The sequence below is a fragment of the Electrona antarctica genome (genome assembly GCF_951216825.1).
Source record: "Electrona antarctica genome assembly, chromosome: 12".
NCBI lineage: Eukaryota > Metazoa > Chordata > Actinopteri > Myctophiformes > Myctophidae > Electrona > Electrona antarctica.
Window position 1 is genome coordinate 35,625,455 of NC_136793.1, and position 24,058 is coordinate 35,649,512.

At 42.2% G+C, this 24,058-nt stretch overlaps 1 protein-coding gene across 5 annotated transcripts; it reads right to left on the bottom strand.

Annotated features, from left to right (window-relative positions):
• Positions 1-142: 142 nt before the first annotated feature.
• On the bottom strand, positions 143-22,714 carry LOC306934164 (golgin subfamily A member 7). Of its 5 annotated transcripts, XM_079516686.1 has the most exons (7): positions 22,622-22,714; positions 22,434-22,491; positions 19,099-19,224; positions 8,529-8,681; positions 7,287-7,388; positions 4,544-4,596; positions 143-636 (listed from the first exon to the last, which is right to left on the bottom strand). In XM_079516686.1, the coding sequence occupies exons 3-6, from the start codon at positions 19,204-19,206 to the stop codon at positions 4,555-4,557; spliced, it is 405 nt and encodes a 134-aa protein (XP_079372812.1). In that variant the 5' UTR covers positions 19,207-19,224; positions 22,434-22,491; positions 22,622-22,714; the 3' UTR covers positions 143-636; positions 4,544-4,554. The 5 variants fall into 5 exon arrangements, with proteins under 5 accessions (XP_079372812.1, XP_079372809.1, XP_079372808.1 ...); XM_079516683.1 differs by lacking the exon at positions 22,434-22,491 and having other exon boundaries at positions 143-633; positions 22,622-22,704; XM_079516682.1 differs by lacking the exon at positions 22,434-22,491 and having other exon boundaries at positions 22,622-22,704.
• Between the last annotated feature and the right edge of the window lie 1,344 nt (positions 22,715-24,058).

Here is a 24,058-nt window from a genome sequence, read left to right on the forward strand (position 1 = left end):
ATGCACATGCTAATAACAAGTATTTAAAATATTGCTTTGATGCTCATATTAACCTTAGGAAGTATGAAGTTGTTTTTTATTAGCATATGCATTCCATACGGCTAGACCATATGACATCAACTTGCGACAGGAGCAGTTCCTATTGAGTGAAAGATTATTTATTTATGAAAGAGATAAAGGGATCCTTTTAACAAAGGCAATGTTCAGAGCCAACACAGGCACTAGTATCAACCAACAAGAGCACTTTTTTATTATTCTTCAGTCAAATGTATCCTACAGTATGAATGATATATACAGTAAATGTGTAGAAAACATGGTTCAATCAAAGACCAGTAGTCACCAAACACTATGCATGTCACAGCTAACTAAACTGACTAATCTGAAGAGCATCATAGATATAACATGCAAAATACAAAGACTTAAGTTAATACAAATATATTTAAGTTAATACATAACAAAGAAAACAATTATACTGTACATACATACATGAATTAGCTGGGGTGAGCGGGCATATTTGGGGGAGGATTGTTTGAGACGCAGTTGTAAGGATTTTGGATCTTTGTCTTCTGGGGAAGGAGGGTCACACTGACCAAATAGTAGATCCCCTGAAGCCCCTCTGCTAAAGACTGGCACCTGCTGAGGAAACATGATGTAGTGAGCATTTTATAATACAAGGATCACACTTTAGCCATCACCAACAAACCGGATTGAAATTTCAGTTACAGCAGGCTAACTATGTAAAAGTGCTATTTTTGAAAATGTTTTTAGATTTGTATGTCTTCTTCCTCCCTCGGTTTACACTTTCACACTATATCACTATATTTGCATTGGAAGCAACGAAACTTGACTTCACGGAGTGTGTTTGATTTATTGGCAGTCCACTCCAGTGATGGGAGATAAAGTATGCTCCAAATGCTGCTCTGGCTGGTTGCCACAAAGTCCATCACATTGCTGGGAAAGTGATGGACAAACTACTAGGCTCTTATGGGCCCAGTATGTCCGTTTATCATGCATCTTATGGGCCCAGTATGGCCATACTGGCCTACTCACCATAGTAGCCTGGTCAAGGTTTCCCCCTGGTGGACGTGTCATTTCCAACTATTGTCGGTGCATGGAAACTAGGGGCTACTAATATATACTATTCTCTGCCTATCGGGACGTAACTTGATACCAGTCGAAACGGGTTGTGTAGTGTAGAGTAGACCATAGATGGGCAGCTGGCGGCCCGGGGGCCACATGCAGCCTCCAACTTCACTTTATGCGGCCCACAGGTTAATATCTGTATACTGAATACTGATATATTGATTTCAGTTGTTCCAATTCCAAACATTCAACCTAACTAAATACATTTGAAATGAAAATTTTAAAAATACTTTTCAGGTTTTCCAATTTCAAAATATCAAAAGAAATTCTAGATTCCAATTCAAAAATAGCAAAAATAGCTACAAGCTCAAATGTTGTCAAGATGCAACACATTTTGAGCTTGTAGATGAGCTATTTTTGTGACATACTAGATACTAGAATGATGAAGTATGGCATTCATTTACAAAAAGTTAAATATGGAGATAAGAGGTTGTTTCTGCCCAACAGCAACAATATGCAATGTGGCCCCTCTGGAATGAGTTTGGAAATATAGTGGCCCTCTCCATCATCAAAGTTGCCCACGGTTTTAGACAGCGGTTTTAGAAGCCTGCTGTATCAATCAGGTGGCCTACAACTGCAGGAATGAACCTCTGTGCCAGTGTGCGCGTTATCGAAAATGTTGACATAAAAACATAGTAAAAAATTCCATTTGCCCCTCTTTAAAAGTTGGGGCAGACAAATGTTGGCAAATAGCACAGTAGCTGAATAGTTTAGCTCCCAATATCTCATACATGCATAGTAAGTTGCCAGACAGCAAAAAGACTATATGAAAATGAACTGCCGATTACATTCTGCATACACTTTTCTGCAACTGACAGCAGACATTTGTCAGTGTGTAGTCTATTTTGATTTCTGATTTCCAAACCGGCAAGTAGTGGTGGATTAGATTTAGTGCAGAGGAATCCAAAGCATTGACATTGTATGATCTTGCCCATGCAATTTCCATTCCCCTTTGGGACATTACGTTCATCATGAATATCTGAAATTAGTTAGCAGCGGGTAGAGGCTCACAGTCTTGCATTTCAGAAAGAAAGGAAAAAATGTTGGCTGTCCACGTGTCCACACGTTGCCTGTTCAGGAAATCAGATGATTTCTGTGCTTTGGAAAAACTTGTGGTGCGCAAATTATACATCAGTTTTTCTTGTGACCTTGAAGCCCTGGCCCTGTGCTGTTAATATTCAGACCTGTGACCTTTCCATAATGGGACAATCTCTCTAAACACTTGGGAAACCCTGCTTGCCGCTGCCTCAAATAAACAGAACAGGTCTGTTTTCCCCCCACAGAGCTGTCTGTCTGGCGGCTGATCCATCACACTCTTCAGCCCTTGGTCCTAGGAGACTTCTACACAAACGGAACAGTCCTCTGAGCCAAAAGGGCCTTCAGCCAAGCCTTCATGGCACAGAGGTGAGGGAAGGGGGAAAGTTAAGAACAACAAGGAGATGGGCTAGCCTAGCTAGCGGCACAAATTAGCTATAGCAACTATAGCAACTGTATGCATGCACATACAATGCCTGCCCACTGCAGTTTAGCCTTCTGACCATGGCCACGTTCCAAAGCACTACTCTCTCAACAGCTACTTATAAAAAGAGATGGTTTACATTCCTCACTGAGAAATGTATATGTAGAGGCACTGGGCAGGAATTTCAAATGAGGAAATGTGCTTGTTCGATAGACGGCTCCCATGTCTTATCCGTCTGCAGGGGTCTTAAAAATGTTGGCCAAACATAGCATTCCCCATAGGTAAAATATATATAATATATATATAAAAGACTTACTTTGGCATTAACTGTAGTGACTGTGCTATGATGCAGAGCTCATCGCGTGTCTTTAAGTATATATTTTATACACCTGCACAGTCTCTAGTCTAATACATACAGTACACAAGCAGGAGAGCATATCCGGAGGTTTTAATGGGAAAATTATGTTCTTTGTCACATGAAATGAGTTACACACGTGGAAAAGATGAGATTCAACAGCAGTGAAAGGATTTATGGAAGGATGTGTGGTGCTCCAGAGGCTAAAACTTTAATCTGTCTGCCATGGAATTTATTTTTAAGGGAATCTTCAATGTATGAAATTCAGCCATGGTTGAGTTGTTGCCTTGGGCAGAATCAAATTATTTTAACGAGCTAATGAAAGGAATACAGCAGGAAAAGTAAATAAAAGCTGCAGAAGAATGATGTGTTCTCAGTGCTTTATCAATAGAATGGTTTAATACAGCAAGGAAGAGTTCTTGGACTGAGTTGACCAAAAACAAACCCAAAAATATGTGAAACCCCATTTTTGTCTTGTTAGGTCTTTTCCCTATCATTACATTTTGGCAGATGCATCTCAATCAATCCCTTTCAGAGACAGCTGTGGAGCAGAGCTTCACGTATTGCAAATATTGACCAACTGACTCAAAACCAAAATAGCAGAAAAATCACAACAAACTTGTTTTTTCTATGAGTTGTCAGCGACATTCAATTGATTTTGGTATAGCAGTTCACACATCAAGTGGTGGATCACAGTCAACAACTGAAAACACTACAATATTTATGAATCAAATACAATCAATGTCTTAAAATGTTATAGACTTTCTAAACTTACACAAATTAGCAAGATATCTCAATTTTATATATGTGTGCAAAATATCTCAGATAAAAATAGGAACAACTAGAAAAGTGCGCTCCTCTGAGTGCAGGTCTCCACCAGGCCGGGTTGCCTACCCAGGGCCTACAAAGTCAGGAAGGCAATTATAGCCAATTGGAATGGAATCTGGAAGATCTGACTGATCACAAGACTCCAGAAATAATGTGTTCCAATTTGTGCGAGAAAAATTGTAGGAGTAGTAGCAAAAGGTGTTTTGAAGTAAACGTGAAATGGCATACATTCTGGACAGGCACAATATGGGGAGGAGCGTTCCAAGGAATCCAGGAGGAAATGTTTTTGATTGTATGACCTACGGACTGTCAAGAGTAAAGAGTTAGAGGCCAAAACATGAAGTGGGCTGTGATAATGCCACCATTGTGGACCCATGGTAGATGTTATTCCCAGGCAAGGTTTCACGGCAATTGCACCGCTGCATTCATGATTTGGGACATTTTGTACAAAACTGGAGATTAGTTTCTCACAAACACACTGACTGACAAAAACAGTCCCTGGCCTATTCGGCAATCCGGCCTGGCAAAGAATTATATTCCTTTATTAAAAAGGCCTGATGATGGCCCGGACGGTTAGCTCAACCGTCTGGGCAACTAGGCTGCTGAGCCAGCCTGACGGCGTGCCACGGGTTCGACTCCCGATCCCTACGGCCTTTGCCGCATGTCTTCCCCACCATCTCTCTCCCCATTTCCTGTCAGATTACTTTCAACACATCAATAAAGGCAAAAAAGCCCAAAAATATGGTGATTAAACTCACCACTGTGGCTTTTATCTTCCCAAGTTCCTGTCTTCAAAGACTGTGATCTCAATCTTCATTAACATCTAGTTAAGGAATAACATCTGAAACATGATTGGGACCATTCTCTTAATTCAATCAATTCATGGGAAGGGTTTTGCATCATGGAAAGATCTGGGTTTTTACAAAATAAATAGCTTCAAATGTAAACAGAAAATGAATTTACATTTAGTCTCTCAGACCAGTTCCATAACAGATGGTGGTGGTTAAGGGATCACATTATCATAGAAATACAGTCATCGGTCAGACTTGAATCAACAGGGGAGGTGTGTGTGTGTGTGTTGTGGTTGAGGCTAAACAACAGCACAAGTGTGACATTCTTGTCAATCTCCGCAACCCCCCCTGCCCCCCCCACCCCGAACTTCCTCTCATGCCAAAGTCAGCAGAGCAACAGCTTGGCGGTGTCAAAGACATAATCCAGGTCAGTTGTGCAAATGAAAACCATAATGCTCCAATAGAGAGAATAGCCCTCAGCTGCAAACGATTTTATTCATATTTTTTTTCACCATTTCTAATCCACCAGTTACAATTAATTAGAATGTTGAGTCACCCATGACCCTCCCCCACAGACTCTTGGAAAAACCGAGCTGTTTTGCACGCCTGCTGATTTTACACAGATGCTATGGATTACATACACAACTTTTATCTGGTGGTTATTATAGTGTATCCCTACATTTCCTGTAAACTGACCAACAATGCTGCTTCCCATTTACTGCCAGCAGGTCCAGAAAATGCAATAGAGGGGCTATGTGCACCGGCGTAGGGTCCATTGGGCCATGCAGGCCGTGGCCCAGTCAGTTTAGAACTGGCCCAGTCTAACTTCGAAGAGAAGGGGCGAAATAACTAGAAAAACAACAAAAGAACTTTGGCAGGCCTATGTGCATGCAAATGTCTGTTTAGTAGTAAACTACAGCTTGCAAGCCACCTTTGTTTTAAATGGTCCCCCATTAGCTAATTTGCCCAGTCAATCATTTGATCCACGCTACGCGCCTGGCTATGTGGATAGTTGCAATAAGCTCCATGGCCCATTTGATTTGTTAGGCATCAGGGCCACTAGTGCAACTCTGTGCTAGATGTGTACATATTTCCCATTACTGGCATCAATAGCATCCTGTAAGTCATCCTGTAAGTCAGGCTGTCAGAGGGACAGATGTGACTATTGGTTAGAAAAGATCCCCTGGCCCATCCCCCAAATTCCAATTTTAGCCCCTTCTATAAACAGCTTTTGTCCCCACACGTCTCAAGATTTGCCATTGACTACTGTAAGTGAATTCCGGTCAAATATCTGCTAAATTTCGTCCCCAACCGTCTCTAGTTTTGCCATTGACTATGAATGGAGAAATGACGTCAGAATTCCGCTGAATATGATGTAAATTAAACATCAAAACATTAAACGCCATTGACATTGAAGGGAAAATTTACGTCATATGTAAACGAGCAAATGAGCCAACCAATCACAGACAACATGCATTCTGATTGGCCAATGGCCAGTATGAGATGATGCATGATGATGTGTGATGATAAGAGCTGATAATTCCGCTAAATATGACGTAAATTAAACATCAAAACATTAAACGCCATTGACACCACGCCATTTTTTTCCAAACATTGTATCATGGTAATTGCCCAGGGTTATTTAATCCATTAAATTATAGCGCCCAGTCGATTTATAGCAACGGAGCACTTTTACCGACGGACCGGATGTTGTTCCGGATGTGGCTGTAGCAGCTAGATGTAGACAAACCACTCTCGATGCGATGACAACAACGGGAGGTAAGAATAAATCTATCGCGACTGGACAGCGGAAGGCCGTCTTAAGCGTTATTCATAGTCTGGTGGTGAGGTGACCACCGAACTACAACATGATGCCACAAGCCGCGGTGAAGAGCAAATCACCGCCACCGCCCCAGCCCTTTTCTGTTTTTACTCACCACCGCTCAACGTTATTTCAGCTCCGGTGGTCACCTCACCTGCACCATTTCTTAGTTGTTTTAGCAAATTCCTACAAACGGCTTCTCCTAGCTTATCATATATCTATCTATAAATGCGTGTGTGTGTGTGTGTGTGTGTGTGTGTGTGTGTGTGTGTGTGTGTGTGTGTGTGTGTGTGTGTGTGTGTGTGTGTGTGTGTGAGTGAGAGCTTGCCTGTTAGTGTTTTGACATCACAATGATGTTCTGACATCTGCATAGACTCCATATTTGAGCATGCCTGACAAATAACTCCATATATGGGCATAAAAAGGGACACAGACATAATAACTGGGCACCGCTCTAGTTATGTCTAACACATCAACAACAAATTAGGATTAATTTGAGTTAGAGTACACAGCCATTGTTAGACCACACCTAATATTCAATATCAGTTGTCAAGGCATTGTGGCTCAGATCATCACACTTCATTGTTGGCTGCTTGTAATGTTGAGTATATATGATTTCAGCTTATCCTCATGCGTCGTTAACACTTTAGACGTGTTAACACTTTGAAAGTCACTCTGAATGATACTGTCAGCACATCAACCACAAGTCATTTAAGATGTCACTGTTAGCGGTTAGAACCAAATCAGCTTTGAAAAAGCATTATAGTTAAAGCTAGAGGGAAAACTCCAACTCTTTCGACACACCTTGATGCTGTTGAGAGAAGTGAAACTGATTTTCCTTATTAGAAAAAGGTTTTCCTGGCTACAAAACACACATGGTAAGGATACAACTCGGAGTCCTCTTTCAATGGGATCAGTGAGCAGGAGACCTCGTGGGGCGTAGATCTTGTCGTTCTGCTCCTGAATGTACTTTGCAATCTTCTTCAAAACCTGAAAAAACAGAGGAATAACAGTGACAAATATTATAACGTAAATAAACGTATGTTTTAAAAAATACTATCAGGAGGCTCTAACATTCTCTAGCTGAGATTCTCAGCTGGATACTGAAGAGGAGTACATGCTTCTCGCATTGGGTCTGCACGACTCGCCTTGAGTCCTGGTCTGTGTTTTCCGACTTTGCAATCTTGCATAATACAATACAAATACTATGAATGATTTAGAAATGCTTTTTGATCCTCGTCTGGCTCTGTGCAGGATACGGCTTTGACATACTTTTACACAGACGGACAAACAAAATTACACTAATATATAGCACGTTAGCTAGTCTTCATTTTGCAGCAGTGGGACGTTCTGGGAACTCTTCATACCTGGGATGAAACTTGCATACTATTGGCTAAAAGGCCACCTCCATAAAACAACCAGCCAGCCTGCTGCATTCTTCATTTTTTTCCCTTTTTGCCAGGAGCTGAATAGTCGACTCCAGCGAATCTTTGGCTTGGCAAAGACCAGCTAATTCAAATCACCAGTCTTTATAAGGGTCTCGTAAAACCGCGAACCAAGCCAAACTGTTTTTCATCCTCGATTACTCCTGTCCACTCCAATACAAATCCCCTGGATAGGAGAAGCCTACTGACATACTGATTCATTTACATTCCGTGTGGGTTGGGCTTAAAGAGGGGTTTGCCAGAGGTTGAGGAGGTATATAAATCATACACATTTTGCAAGCTTTTACAGAGGATCATAAAGCTGTTGATTTATGGCCAAGCTGCATGGGCAACAACATGGCTTCTTAGGGTTTGAAGCCACTTCAATAATCTCCAATGTGGCTTGTAGACACATTTGTTGATGGGTTTATGTATAAATGTAATCAATTCACAATAGCCTTTTTTGTGTGCGTCTGTGTTTAGGACACTGGGGAGAGAGAATGACGAGTATGCGAGTGAGTGAAAGACAGGAGGACGATAAGAATGGATGGCTAGAGACCGAAAGAGAGAAGGAGAAAAGGAGACCACATTTTTAAGTGAGGATGGAATTATTGAAATAAATGCATGAAGCCTACATCATTAAAAGCCACGTATCATGAGCAGAACTTATTAATAAAAGCATCTATTGAGCCATGCAATCTCCCACCTTCTCATAATGGGTCTCCATACAGAGGAAGATTGTGTAGGCAGTGAGACAGGCCAGGCAGCCCTCCAAATATGACTGACCACCAAGCTTTTCAGCTTCAGCATACAGGTTATTCAGTGTCCTCACCGTCTCTTCAAACTGCTGCTTGTCAATCTGAAAACACACACAAGAAATGCAATCTGAATATAAAAGCAACCCAGGTCATTCATTAACAAGGTAATGTCGCTGTCCCCCACACACGCAGCTAGCTTCCCGATATTATATCGGTCACACACACACACACACACACACACACACACACACACACACACACACACACACACACACACACACACACACACACACACACACACACACACACACACACACACACACACACACACACACACACACACACACACACACACACACACACACACACACACACACACACACACACACACACACACACACACTTATGTTATCTGCTACTTATTAGAGGTTCATCCCCAAAGGGCTGAGTGAAATGTTATTGTTTTTGTATTCATTGTTCTTTTACTTCTTCTGTAATGGATTTGCTAATTCCTCTGTGAGAGGGTAAATGGCTATATTTTCCACTATTTTGAATTCTTTTGAAAAATAGATTTTGACCGATTGCTACTAAATCTTCTGTGGACCAAGCTTATCAAAACTGACAGATACAGCTGCTGGTTGATATCTCATTCATCTCCAATGAACTTCAAAATGGCCTGGCTCAGCACATACATATACCAAAGCCAACAACTGCCAATCACAAGACTGGATATGTCTAAAGAACGTGAAACATTCCCTGAAATCTATTGGGACCCCAATAGAATCCCTTGGAACAATGGCATGTTGAGAAACAATGTCCTAGGATGTGGCTGGGCGGGCGTGCATAAAATACACACACGTACAGACCCACCCACGGCACTTCTCCAACTTTTATTCTTTATATATTGGATATATATATATGCCATAATGTGAACCATGAAAAAGTGACTTTCAGTTAAAACAAATTGACTTAAAAGTAAAACAAATAATTTGAAATGAGCAAAATTAAACAATGACAGACCACAAGATAAGAGCACGGGGACTGTGGGGTGCATAAGGGGTAGATGGAAAGAGTCTAGGGCAGTGATTCTCAACCACTAGTGGTACAAAGGACCTCCTCTGTGGTACGAGAAATCTTCCCGACCATGAAAAAGGTGGGGGTGATGGGGGGTGCGAGTTTTGTTGTTGGCTTTGTGCCGAGCACTGCCGATGATGCGTTCATGGATCACAACAAACTAAACCGTGGCAACGCAGTGGCTGAAAATGGAACTATAAAAAAGTGTGGAAAACAAGGAGAATATTTTGACGTAAAAATTGCAGTGGTAGACGTCTCATAGTCAGGCGGACCTACAGCACTATTGCTCCAGGGAAATGACATCCAGTGCGGTGTTGTGGTCCCAGCACAAATTAGTGCCGTTAGGGGGCCGGGACGGTTCTGGCGAGCCGCCCCACGTCCGAAACGGTTGAGAAATGACAGAGTTACCGTGTGGGGGTCCCTCTACTGTACTGTACTGTACTGTAACACCCGAAATCATCATATATACTGTACAGTTAATATGTGTGTGTGTGTGTTAGGCTGCTTTGGTAAAAAGGATGAAAAAAGCATGATTTGGTAAAAAGGATGAAAAAATTATAATTTGGTAAAAAGGATGATTTGGTAAAAAGGATGAAAAAGGATGATTTGGTAAAAAGGATGAAAAAGGATGATTTGGTAAAAAGGATGAAAAAGGATGATTTGGTAAAAAGGGATGATTTGGTAAAAAGGATGAAAAAATGATGATATATATATATATATATGCCATAAGGTGAACCATGAAAAAGTGACTTTTCGTTCCCACATCTGGGCAGTACTTTTTCCTATGCATTTTTGAATAGATTACACCCTTGGTGTCATAGTACACATTTAGCAAAAAATCACACTTGTGTGAAGTGAAGGGCGCTCTTATCATCATAAATCCCATTCCGTGCTCAGCCAATCAATCATCTCAAATTTGGTACACAAACACACAAAGCTGGCCAATCAAATCATCTTAAATGTGGTACACACAAACACACAAAGCTGGGCATAGGAGGGGCTTGCGCCCCTCAAAAAAGACAGCTGAGCCAGAAGGCAAAGCTCTCCGTTTACCAAGCAATCTTCGTTCATACTCTCACCTATGGTCATGAAGTGTGGGTCATGACCGAAAGAGTAAGGTTGCGGATAAAAGCGGACAAAATTAGTTTTCTCAGACGGGTTCAGTCACAGGAGAGAGACTCAAGAGTAGAGCCGCTGCTTCTTCGCTTGGAAAGGAGCCAGCATAAGTGGTTTGGGCATCTAGTACGGATGGCTCCAGAGCATCTCCCTAGGGAGGTCCTCGCTGTCGCTGGGAGGAGACCCCAGGGCAGACCAAGGACCAGATGGGGGGATTACATCTCCACACTGGCCTGGAAACGCCTCGGGATCGCCCAGGAGAAAGCTGCTAATGTTGCTCTAGAGAGGGAAGGCTGGAAATCTCTACTGTTGCCCCTGCGACCCGACTCCGGATAAGCAGTTGAAGATGGATGGATAGACATGCTGTGACTGTGACATTGTATAAATATTGTATAGTGCTCCATATTGTGTACTCATTCTGAGCTGTAATCATCTATTCTAGTATTGTCCAACTAAAGTTAACACGTTTATATCCATTCATGGCTGTGAAAGCATTCTGCCACACACACACACACACACACACACACACACACACACACACACACACACACACACACACACACACACACACACACACACACACACACACACACACACACACACACACACACACACACACACACACACACACACACACACACACACACACACACACACACACACACACACACACACACACACACACACACACACACACTGTTGGTGCTTTGATGGCCAGTGCCATAGAAAGCACTGTTCAAATCTTCAATCTTCACCATTCGAGTCTTTGGATCAATCAGTAAATGAAGCGCTGTCTGATTTTATTCTAAAGATCAAATGGAAAATGATTCTGAAGATCAAATGGAAAATGCTCTAACAATGGAAAGTCCTCTAACAAACCCCAGATCACTTTTTTTCCCTCTGCTCTGTCTCTGGACCAATGAGTGGGTGAATTTTCCCAGACATGTAATTCATCAAGGCAGAGCTGCACCTCTTTCCAGAAATGGCAAAACAACTCTGAAATGAGAATGCCTCAGCTGTATTGATCTCTGTGTTCTTTCACTTACTTAGCTGGACAGTACACACACACACAACTAATATCCAGTATTGAGATTCACCGTGACCTTATCTCCTGACATGGATTCATCTTTTATTAACTCAACCCTATATCCGGGTAGATCAAGACTTCTGATAGCATCAAGAACACGGTTATGAAAATGGGCTGGGTAACAACAGAAGCAGCCTTTCTCAAGCATTCCTCCCATGGAGGCATGCTCCATGGATGTTTCATTCCTCCCATGGAGGCATGCTCCATGGATGTTTCAGGGCCTAAGGACTGCTGTCCTCCCATGGAGGCATGCTCCATGGATGTTTCAGGGCCTAAGGACTGCTGCTGGACTCTGCCATTGTTTTGACTAGGTTATCAACGCTAGTCTCCACTATGCTCTCCACAGTGCACTCACTGAGACCCACTCAGAACATAAGAGATAAGAGGAGAGGAGGGGAGGAGAGGAGAGGAGAGGAGAGGAGAGGAGAGGAGAGGAGAGGAGAGGAGAGGAGAGGAGAGGAGAGGAGAGGGGGTTAGAGGAGAGGAGGGGAGGTTAGAGGAGAGGAGAGGAGAGGTTAGCCTTTGGCTGGAGCCTGAAGCACAGATAAAGAGCCCTCTAATAAAGTGTTTGCGCCCGTTAATAAAGAATGTACGTTTCTGTTTATTCAGTTATAGGAACACAGGCACATTGTCTACCTTACGAAGCCTGTAGAGCTCACCAGCAGCCAGGACTTTGCCAAACCTTTGGACTCCTGGATCTCTGAATGCCCTAACGCGGCCTGACCCTCATGTGCTGGAAGAATGCATCAACATGCTCCAGCCAAGTGGTCTGATATAGTGTTTTGATGCCTGCCTACACAACAGTGTCAATTTAACGCTAGAGATTTTACTGGAATGGAACCAAAATTGGGTCCATTGGGTCCCATTTGTACACTCTGAGTTAAATGAACACTCAGGAGTTGACAGTATACGCTAGGAGCTTTTGTTCTACAGCTTATTTCCCATTTAGTGAAAAAGGCTACAATTCAAAAATGCACGTTTTCTCTGCTGTGATCATCTATTCTGTTGTTCAATAATTATGTCCATACACCAGTGTCATTGGTAGGATGTTATCCTGAGGAACAAGCAGGATGGATGGTCGAACCCCACCCAAGACTTCATCCTCTCAGCATTCCTTTATATCACCTAACCTTGGAATATGGCCTTCGTTCTACCAATGTAAATAAGACAAACAGAAAATAGATTTTGACACATATTCTCAATATAATAAAAAAAAGGATATGTACAGTACTCTCAAGATCAGTTGAATTGGCCTTGCACTGATTGTGAGGTCCAGTATGTTCATACTGTATGTTACACAACTCGTATTGTTCCCCACCAACGTCATCAAGACAAATTACTGTCCGTCTAGTAACTCTGAGTAACAAAACTCTGTCTCAGCTATCTTAGCTTGTCTGGCAAAGAAGCTGCCAAACACGAGTGCTTTCCCAGTTATTTGGGATTATTCTCCATCCAAATATTAAAACAGAAAAGCACTACCAACAATAATACATCAACAGCCCCAAATAATTATATGCAAGAATGTGCTTTTTCAATATGAAGACTTTTGCAATGAAAGATAAGTAGAAACAGATTGAACTAAATGTTAGCCATTAAAGATTAGCAATAGTCCAAATGAGGTGACATAAATAACAGGTCAGTAAAAAAAAAGAGGAAAAAAAGCTTAATAGCTTGGCAAAGTGCTGCCGCTGCATATCTGATAGTTTGCAGCAAATAATAAAAATATGTGTTGGAAACACTTTTTTATTATATGGCACTGAAGCAGTTGCCTCCCTTTAGGAGAAGCCCACTGTATTTCTCCAGCCATTTGGCATGTGTGTCTTCTACACAAAGTATATCCTACAAGAAAAACCAGACAAAGACCACCCAATCTAGAGGGACGCGCCATTAAACCACTAGGCTTAAGTGCTGCTAAACTGATCATTTCATGTGGCTATATGGGTTGCAAAAGCTGCTGCTGCTTTTTGTTCGATGAACTCTGAACCGATCACCCACCATGCACTTTCATGTGGCACAGACTCTGTTCAGTCTCAGCGACCTGCTCTTCTATCCCCCCCATGATCATTACTGAAGCGCCTGTCTGCTCGCAGTCATATGAGGACACAGTCCAGCAGTATTTTTCTCTCAGATTGGCATCTTTCGAAACGGCAGTGGAATAAATTTGCTTTCCACATCTATGCTCCTTGTTTCGATACTAGTGAAAATTGTAGCACCGAAATTCTTCTACGCACACTTTATTGTAATTTTACTTTATTGAAACTCACTTGTGCTCTTTTAAAGAAACCAAGTTCATTTGAAATTTATATTTGTTTGTTTGTTTTAATCTACAAGTGCTGTAGTATTCTAGTTGTTGAGGCCTATCATTGCGGAACAAAGGAAACGCTGGGCCAGAAGAATTTAATTGCGGTCGGGTTTTTTCTGCACCGAGCGAGAGAACAACCACCGGTCAAGACACCACACACAGCATTGTCATCGTAACACCCGGTTACGGATATTGGCTCTTCAAAATAAAGGTTGAAAGGGGAAAACCTTGGCAATGCGCGATAAATAGATTAATACATTTACCGCCAGCATTAATTCATTCATCGATAGCGTATTGCCAAGGTTTTATCACGCGTAACACTTACTTTGAAGATCCAAATATCCGTAATCGCATGTTTCTGTGAAAAACTGCTGTATGTGGTATTATGACCGGTTGTTGTTGTCTCGCTCGGCGGTGGAAAAAGCGAGTATCACAGCGCCTGCTACAGGCCGTTGAAAACGCTTGTCTGGGCCAGAAACTGCCCCCTCAATGTCCTTTCTGAGATACAGGGCTTTGAAGACAGGGCTTACAATGCAAGTGGATGCGCGCGCATCTTCAAAATGGCCGCGGCCAGTGTCTCACTCAATGTTTACGCGATAGCTTCATTAGCTACGATACGATCCGAATTAAAACTTGGATTAAAGAATGTAAACCCTGGTTCACGAGAGTCTCGTGTTTGGCGGGCTAGGGTACTAATTTACACCCTTGTGTTCATCGTTTGTGGCGGGCAGACTTTAATTAATCCTTGCGGTCTTAAATGTGCATCAGAGACACACTTCTGTGACTTCTTATTGCAATCTAGAGAGGTCATCAGTGAACTACACAACACCTTGGATAGGATGTGCTCATTTGATAACATCAACATCTGTAACAGACACTAGTTACTTCTTACCCTGTGTTATTGGTACCATAACCTGGCAGTTTGGATGCACAGAGGATGACAGACTCACTGGGACAAATCCACAAAGAATATACAACATCACGGTGCTCAGAGTCTACTTAATGGCACTCTTTAGTGCACTTAAGAGTACAGCAGGGCAGACCATCTCCTTGGACCAAACTCATTACACCAGGATTGGCTCTCCTCCAAATGCAAACCTCTGACATGTCGGCACTGACATAAGTTCTCCATCATTTTGGTTTGGCAAAGTTGACTTCAAGAATACAAAAATTAGGGACAGGGATAATAGTTGACTAGTCAAATAGTTTATCAGGAACATATGTCAACTACCAGTTTACGGCAGGGGTTAGCAAAAATCCCAAGACTGACATTATTTATGTCCCAATATGTGATTTGTAAAACGTTTTGAAAGGGGAACCCCCCCCCAACCTTATATCGGTCTACCCCTGTCGTAGACAGGGATAAAAGTCTGTGTAAGAGAAAAATTAATCATAAATAAATAACATGGCGCGTGCAGAGCACACCAATTTTTGGGGTGGTAAAATTGTGTTTTCCTGTTGCCTTTACTGATTGTGTGTGCCAATCCAAGCTTCATTTTATAGAAGCAGCTTTTGAAGTTCTGTTCTCATATCTTGAAATTATTACTGTAGGTAGGTGACTTTACAGCCACATGGTGCATAGCAGCAGTGTGTTAAAGTTAACATACATTGGGCTAAAGATTACAAATCGCCATGGTACATGGTAAATCTAGTGTAATTTCTGTAGGGATAAAATAAAAAGTTGACAAACATATTTTAGTTTTAGAATATTGTTTACTGCTTATGTTAATATCCATATATGGAGATCTAAGGATTGCTAGACCAGGCCAACGATGATCAAACGGTTCTCTAATATATCAGAATCAATATTTATTGTAACATCACTTGTAATGTGATCTTAGATCTCCATATATGGTTCTGACATTCCATATGTTGATCTGACCTCATCAAACCCTGTACACTCAAGACACGCTCCATATATGGCCAGACCTCATCGAACCCTGTACACTCAAGACACTGCCCCCTGCTGCCACCCTTAGATCTCCATATATGGAGCTGACCTATCCTGACATTCCATATGATGATCTGACCTCATCAAACCCGCAGGGGTTGACACTAACGCCTGCCCAGGGCAGGTAAGAAATATGGTCGGGCAAGACGGGCATATTGCCACCGGGTTGCCCGATCGGGCAGGTGTGCATTTTGAGTGGTGATACAACCGTCTTTACTTCGCTATAAACACAACACGAGATATCCGTCTTGAACGTGATCATAGTGCTCTGTGTCTCCCCCTCTCTTAGACACACGCACCTCAAGTGGCTGCGACGTGCGCTCCGCGAAAACAGCTGATCTGCGAGCTCATCACCAGGTTGCAAAATGAGCCATGAGTTTTCTCAAGCACCCCAAAACTTGGTATTTTGAGCACCTTTTGCTCCCTAATGTCTCTGTGAGCTTGCTGGCAGGCAGCTAAGCAGACGAGCAGTGTAGCTTGCTCGTTAGCCGTCACTCGTTAATTAATTTGTTCCACCTGTGTACGCTTAGAAACACACACCTTTACGGTGTTCACAGAACAGGTATTCAAATGCTAATACGGTGGCTTTGTTCCAGTGACCGCACGGTTCATTCACACTCCTGCAGCAACACTACACTGACACGGTCAGCGGAGAGGCTGCTGTCTGTGTACCGTCGGCCCGTCTGTAAAGAGCCATGAGCCGGGAGGGAGGGGAGGGGCAGCAACACCGCCGGGTAATCTCCACACTGACTTGAGACTTGACAAACAGCCATCTCAGCCAAAATATCCCAAAAGTTGACAAAACAGTGTCCGGGGAACAGAACTGTTCCTTTTCCTCAGACTACTTTTACTTTAATTAAAAAGGTAAGATGCAGTGGCTGTAATTGGGTCAAGGATCTTGCTTTCGTGAGCAATGGTGTACGAGATTGGTAATAAATTGGTCAAATCATGACATTGTTTAATAGACCATCTGGGGGAAATAAATAAATCTGCGTCGTCGTCCCACTCAATTCTAGCCTACCTAAAAGGTAAAATCCACCCGCCGCTTATGGCTGAAACAATTTAATGATTTACTGTTTGTTGATCATTGAGCATGCTGAAATGTTGAAACAAGATGCTGAAACAATTGAATGTGTTCGTTGTGAACTGAAAGCGCACCACTGTGTTTATTAGCAAACTGTAAATAAAGTACCAAAAACATGTTTTTCCCTCGCTGCGGCGGGGGGGGGGGGGGGGGGGGGGGGGTTGCGGGGCGGGGGGGCACCCACAGTGGGGGGGCACCCACTGTCGTTATAGGAACCTTCCGCCACTGGCTGCTAAAGAAGAAAGGTTCCCCATATCAGCTTAGCTATCATGCCGTTGTAACTTGTGCATACTGTCCTACAGAGTGTGCGTGTGTGTGTGTGTGTGTGCGTGCGTGTGTGTCCACTGTCCACACAGAGACAGTGTGTAGGACAGTGGTTCTCAAAGTGGAAGTTCCAGCCTCCCAGCAAAATTATACTGTAGATAGTTAGGAAGTAAACCAAGTGGACCCTTATAAGGGTCTGTAACAGAGAGTGCAACAATGGAACCAAATGAACTCTCAGAGTTAAATTAACATTGATTTTACAATAGAAATAAAAAATAATAAATGGGGGTCAGTTACCCAATGCATGTCAAACTGGGAGTCCTTGAAATTATCTTATCTCTCCAAATGGGTGTCTACATTTTGAAACTGGTAGCACCAGTTCTACCAAGTAAAAGAGTGAATTTTGAGCCCTGATTTACATGATGACTTGATTTATTGATTTACTTGGTTTACCGTATTCCTGTGACTTTCAACTTGGAAAGGAAACATTTCAAGCAAGTAAAGTAAAAGAAAGTAAAAAATAAGTTAAAAGATATTTTTTGGGGGCAAGTGGCCATGACCTGAGGGCAAGTAGAACATAACCTGTACTTGCGCAACAGGCAAGTGCCTCTGAGACTTTAGTGTCTGTCAACCCCTGATACCCTGTACAGACACGCTCCATATATGGCCAGTACAGAATTCATTCCATGTTGATCTGACCCCCCATGCCAAAGCGCCAGTGCTCTCCCAGCAGTCTGCCGTCACCCAGGCGGATGCGTGCAAGCAGTGCATCTTACTGGTTATTATTATTATTATTATATTAAACTCTTTAACCTTCATTTTTAAATTAAGACATACGTGTTGTAATTATGCTCCAAAATACATATAGTCTGTTCTTGCATATTGATTGAAGGAGCCATGTTTAACTTTTACAGCCAATTGAAACGCAGTCAATCTCAAGCACACTTAAAGCTGAGCTGAACACCATGGAGGTTTTAGCAAGGTGAAACATAAACGAAAGCCACTGGGAAGTTACAAGTTGGAACTTCTTCTGTGTGGAGCATGGAGCATGACGCTCGGATGGTGCGAAGGGAGGTGACTGACACACACAGCTAGTCTCAATGCCACGGTGAAATGATCATAAATCAGCATTGTACTACATTTGAATTTTCCTCTGTCCAGCTTTGGGTCGGGTTCCGTGCTACAAGTTTATTCAAATGTTAAAATAAACAAAGGTCCTTTCAGATGGGCAGCAATTAACGCGCCTAGTAATTCATTTTCAATGAGGGTTTTTTTGTACGGCAGAGAAGTCAAGGGGACAACGCAAGCAAATTTACATGGAAATTGTGAAATTGTCACACGCCCGTGACTAACTAGACTTGGATTGTGTTGAGCTTTTTTTTTACGCTTGTGTTGTCGTGCCCCTCATGAGCAGACCTGTCGTTGATCCAGGCGACAACGTCTGCGTTAATTGATGCCCACCTGAAAGTACCTTTAGGCTGCTGAGCAAGAGCAGTGTGCAGGATTTTTCACTTCAATTCACAAGTCTGTACTCTGTAGTATGCTATCATATGTATGTGTCTGTGCATGCATGATGTCTGTATCTAATGATCGATTGGCACACACACAGAAACAGACAGACAGATAGATAGATATCTTACTCTGGTCTCCAGGTCAGCGGGGAACTTAATCTGGAACTGGCAGACAGTGCCATTGGTGTAGTCCCTCTGGATGAAAACTTTAGCAGCAACAGTTGCCTGCTGCCTCATGTCCTGCAGGCTGTGAGTCTGTAACAAATAGTCTCCATTTAATAGGATAAGAAGAGTTTCAAATTGTCCCTTTATAAATGATACACACGTGTATTGAACTATTGAGTATTTTATTTAAATGTTTGATATGCAAAATAATACATATGTTCAGGGAAAGATATCAATACCAGCCATAAGATGGTCTTTGGCAGTTCGATAGCTATTATTCAGAGGTCCTGGAATAAAATGGGGCTGGCAGCCATCAATCATGAAAAGGGTAGTGCGCTGTGCGCACTGCGCACGCACATCCAAGTTCCCAGGTGTAGAACGAGCGAAAGTTCACATAAAAGATAATAAGGACAGCACACTGGTGAAATGAGCTCCACTGCTTTATTGCGTGTCAATGTTTCGATCTTCTTCTTCTTCTCTTGATCAAAACACGAGAAAACAAGGTTTCACCATTGTATTGCGTGTCAACATTTCCATCAAGAGATCTCCATCAGTAATTCCCGATTCCTCGATCAAAACATTGACACACAATATAAAACAGTGGAGCTTATTTCACAATTATTTTCTTTTACACTGGCATCAATCAGCCACCATGGATTTTTTTCTCCTTTCTTTTTAATAAAATGTTCCTCAGCTCACTCAGTACTTGACACAGGTCTAGAGCGCAGCATGTGTCATACAGTATCAGAATATCAGCCACAGCTGTTACTGTTTTAAACATAAATCAGGGGTAGTGTTTTGGGTTAAAGAAATTCAACAATCACTGATGTTAGAATAAACAGACAAAACCCATATCCTTTGGAATTATGAGAGAACACAATGATCACTACACTGTGACAGCCTGTAGGCTGCATTTTAAACGATTAGTGCGAGTTCAAGATATTGTTGTCTCTTGCTGGAGCTGAAAGTCATTAAGAGTACTTAAAGCCCATTTCACTGTTGTTTGATTATAGCTTTGTGCTGGCAAGCAGATTGGAATCAAAGTTCTCCAGGGTAAAATTGTGGTTTTGCAATATACTAGCCTACATAGTAGGGATGCTCCGATCAGGTTTTTTGGGACCGATACCGATCACTGATTGTTTTTCTCATGATCGGCCGATACTGATATGTCCGATACCGATACTGATCTTGTGAAATGTTGCACATTTTAATATTTCCAAAATTATTATATGTCAAAACTGTTTGTGTGTGTGGGGAGGAAGGGGAGAATGATTAGGGCTGTAACAAAAATGCAAAATGATGTTATACTATATATCTGATTGACATGTATACCACTTAAATGGTGTAAAAGATCAGTTTCTCCAGATAGGGTAAATTGCCGATCACAGATAGGGTAAATGCCGATTACCGATCAGAGTGAATATTGGCCGATCATCACCGATCACTGGCCGATTATCGGAGCATCTCTACAACATAGCGACAGGCTCTACAATTTTATGAAATACCCAAGTGGCAAGTTAATAGCATATAAGTGCACATGCAATGCAACTTTTAGCAAATATTATTTGCTTTTGTTATGTTTTAATTTTTACTGGTAATCCCATGTAAAAAGAAATGTAGTAGGTGGCGGCCTAGATACTAAGTGTAGCTCCGTTTGGAACCTCAATATCTACGCTGCTACACTAACGTGTTTTTGGCTATATAGAAGTGTACCGTATATTCGTACGTCTCTAAATGTTTTGCCCTAGCCTAAGATTTAGACTCTCGTAGACGTATTTATCGATTCTGATATCACTCTCTACGAGAGTCTAAGGGTACTTGCCCCATGGGTTGCTGTCTGAAAAGCTTTGCCTCAGAGTAACTCTTAATGTATACAAATGCAAAATCTAAGGTGCTTTCCCTGCTGCCCCACTTGTCCGATTGGTGTACGCTAAGCAATTACAACCCGTACCCCCGTAGTTTTCAATAAAAAAAGTATTTTAATCCACTCCGTCTCGGAATCTGGCATCCATCTTGGATTTCCCTCCATTGTAAATGCGCAACAGCGCGGTCTATTCTGATGAATAGACTAGGAATAGTGACTCATAGGAATAGACTATAACCGGGTACAGTCTGGTGACCACCGGAGAGACGGGTGACAGCCGGAATGTAGACGGCACCACACGCGGGTATGGGTTAGCGCCCCAGCCGGTGTCCTCCGTGAGGAGGAAGCCCAACAAACCTCGGTGAGGCCTTTAGGAGGGCCATTGTAATCCACCACTCCTGAATGAAGTGCCAGGTGCTGGGAGTCTGGTACAACACACAGGTCCTGGGCCTGGTGAGAGCAGGAGTGGACCTGGTGAGACGTAGGAAGGAGGGGCCCGGACAGGAGTCAACCCACAGAGCCTAGTCCTTCCATGCACCAGAATGTAGTTCCAGAACTACTCTGCCAGTCCCGGCAGAGTAGTTCCGGAGCAACGGATTGTGTGGCCTTGGTCTTTCCCTGATGGACTGATCGAGGGTAGCTACTTTTTTTTATTTGATAAACCCCGGCTGGGTCGCCTGAGTGAGGGGTATAATGTTGGTAGACCTGAAACCCTGTTGACCTCAGGATACATCACTGAGGAATGAGGATACGTCCCAGGTGCATTCATGCGATGTATTTTTAGTTATTGAGGCAAAGCTTTTCAGACAGCAACCCATGGGGCAAGTACAGAGAGTGATGATGTCAGAATCGATAAATATGTTTACGAGAGTCTAAAACTTAGGCTGGGTGGGCCCTATTGTAAACAAGTGTAATGCTTTATGGTGTCGTCCAGTTTTTGTATCGAGTTGTACTTGAAATGTACTGTAATTCTGCAAACGGTTAATAAATAGTTCAATCAAATCAATGAAAAAAAGTAGATAGTTTAGAACCTCAATATCTATATATCTATTCTAGATAGTGAGATTCCAAACGGCGCTATACTAAATGTACCAAATGTCAACATCGATCAAATACATCTACGAGAGTCTTGATCTAAGGCTGTACTAAACGAAAACACAAGGCTTTGTGGCGTGTTCTTTCACACTGTCATAGCACTATATTCGCGCAAAAGTGGTTTACTGCTAGTTCTGAAACAAAACGCCTGTGGTTTCCGAGGCTACTACTTCTGTCACTTGAGGGAAATACTAAAGCAAACATTAGCACACTAAGTTAGCACGGCATGCTAGTTATTTTATTTAGAATAAAATGCAATAACGACGGTACGGTCTACTATGACAAGTACGTATTTTATTATTATTAGTAATATTGTATTTTGTAACGTTGGCCAAGTTACTTAGCTGGTGAGCTACTCGTCATCTTTCGTTCGGACCTGTATGGTCGATCTTTGGAATCTATGGAAAATGCATGCTGTAAACAAGCTTCCACATTAGTGTATAGAGTCAATTGTTGCCTTGTTTGTTGTCCAACTATATATTTTAAATTATAATTGGTTCACATACTAGTAATTAAATCGTAACTCACCTCTGCCATGTTGACAGATTTCTGTTTATTTTCCGCTAGTGGGACGGCTGGTACGGCTGAGATATTCATCCGGGGGAAACAAGTTGTTGTAATCATAGGTTCCGGGTATACACATATTTTTGGAGTAATTTACGCAGATAACGTAATAATCTGTACCACTTACAGAGGTGAACTGCCTTATCCAAGTCATGGAGTTCCACACGTTTTGGTGCTTGAACAAAAGTTATTCACCTTATTCCTTAGCCCATATTAGCTTCTCTGCACTGGCTCCCTTTAACCCAGAAAAAAAGCCTATATGCCTACTAACTACTAGGAGGATCAAAATAATTAATTGTACCATATTTAATAGGGTACAAAATTATTTTTGAAATCCAAAACAAAACACTATTTTTGAAGTTGTGGTGCAATAATAGAAAAAAGATATAACGCACCCACTATATTCTAAATGGTAACTGGATAACTCACCCCTTTTCCACCTCAGAGTCAAAAGTGCGGACATCTCACCCCGAAAGTCGGGATTAATATTCTCTATAGCCTATGAGGCAATTCTCTGGGTAATATCGATAGAAGGCGCAGTGGAGTAACTAAAAGTATTTTTTTCCCGGTGGAAATAAAATCCCCTTTTGGCCAAAAAGTACCGCTTATACGTGTGGTGGGGGGCTCAGAGTGCTCCCACTAAGGAAAATAGGCTTTCTAATGACACAATCCGCCTTTGTTTTGGTGAGTAGCAAAATCTTTCTTTTTATTTATGCTATAGACGAGAGGCTGGTCTGCATTCATGCGAGCGGCGGAAGTCGAGAGTAACATTGCTCTAAATGCAAAAGCATTTAGAGCTATGGACGAGAGCTACCGAAAGTCTGGACATGTCGCCCAGGGTGAGATGTCTCTCTCTGTGAGTGAATACTGGATAACTCACCCCTTTACCAACTCACTGTAGAGACATCTCACCCGACATGTCAGAAAGTGAAGACATCTCACCGGGTGAGTTATCCAGTATTCAACTAAACAGTATGTAGGTTAACTAGTGGTTAGAATCTCCAAAAGTAGAATACTAGATATATAGATATAGATATGTATAGAGTCTTCAACAATAAGCTCCTTTCCTTTCCAGTTTTAGTCCGGGAGGCAGACACCGTCTTTACGTTTAAGAGTATAGGCTCAAAACCCTTTTTCCTTTTTTTTCCTTTTTGATAAAGCTAGCCTTATATGCTCCTTAGACAGCCGGAGGACACCGGAGCGCCGGGAGCAGAGAAGACCAGTGAGCTGGCGATTGGCCAGCCTCCTCAGACTGTGTGGAGCAGCCTTTTGAAAGTCAGTCTGACCATGACCAATTAGTGGTAAAGTTCATTTTAATGACCAACTACATTTGCATATATACTTGGTTATTCTCTACACTCAAGGAAAGATGCAAAATAAGTTTCCTTTCTCACATAGTTT

Coding starts and splice junctions, on each gene's coding strand:
- LOC306934164 (XM_079516683.1), bottom strand. CDS start 22,690: ATGAATATCTCAGCCGTACCAGCCGTCCCACTAGCGGAAAATAAACAG. Junction 8,682..19,098: donor CCGCTGACCTGGAGACCAGA/GTAAGATATCTA, acceptor GTGTGTTTTCAG/ATTGACAAGCAGCAGTTTGA. Junction 7,389..8,528: donor TGGAGACCCATTATGAGAAG/GTGGGAGATTGC, acceptor CTGTTTTTTCAG/GTTTTGAAGAAGATTGCAAA.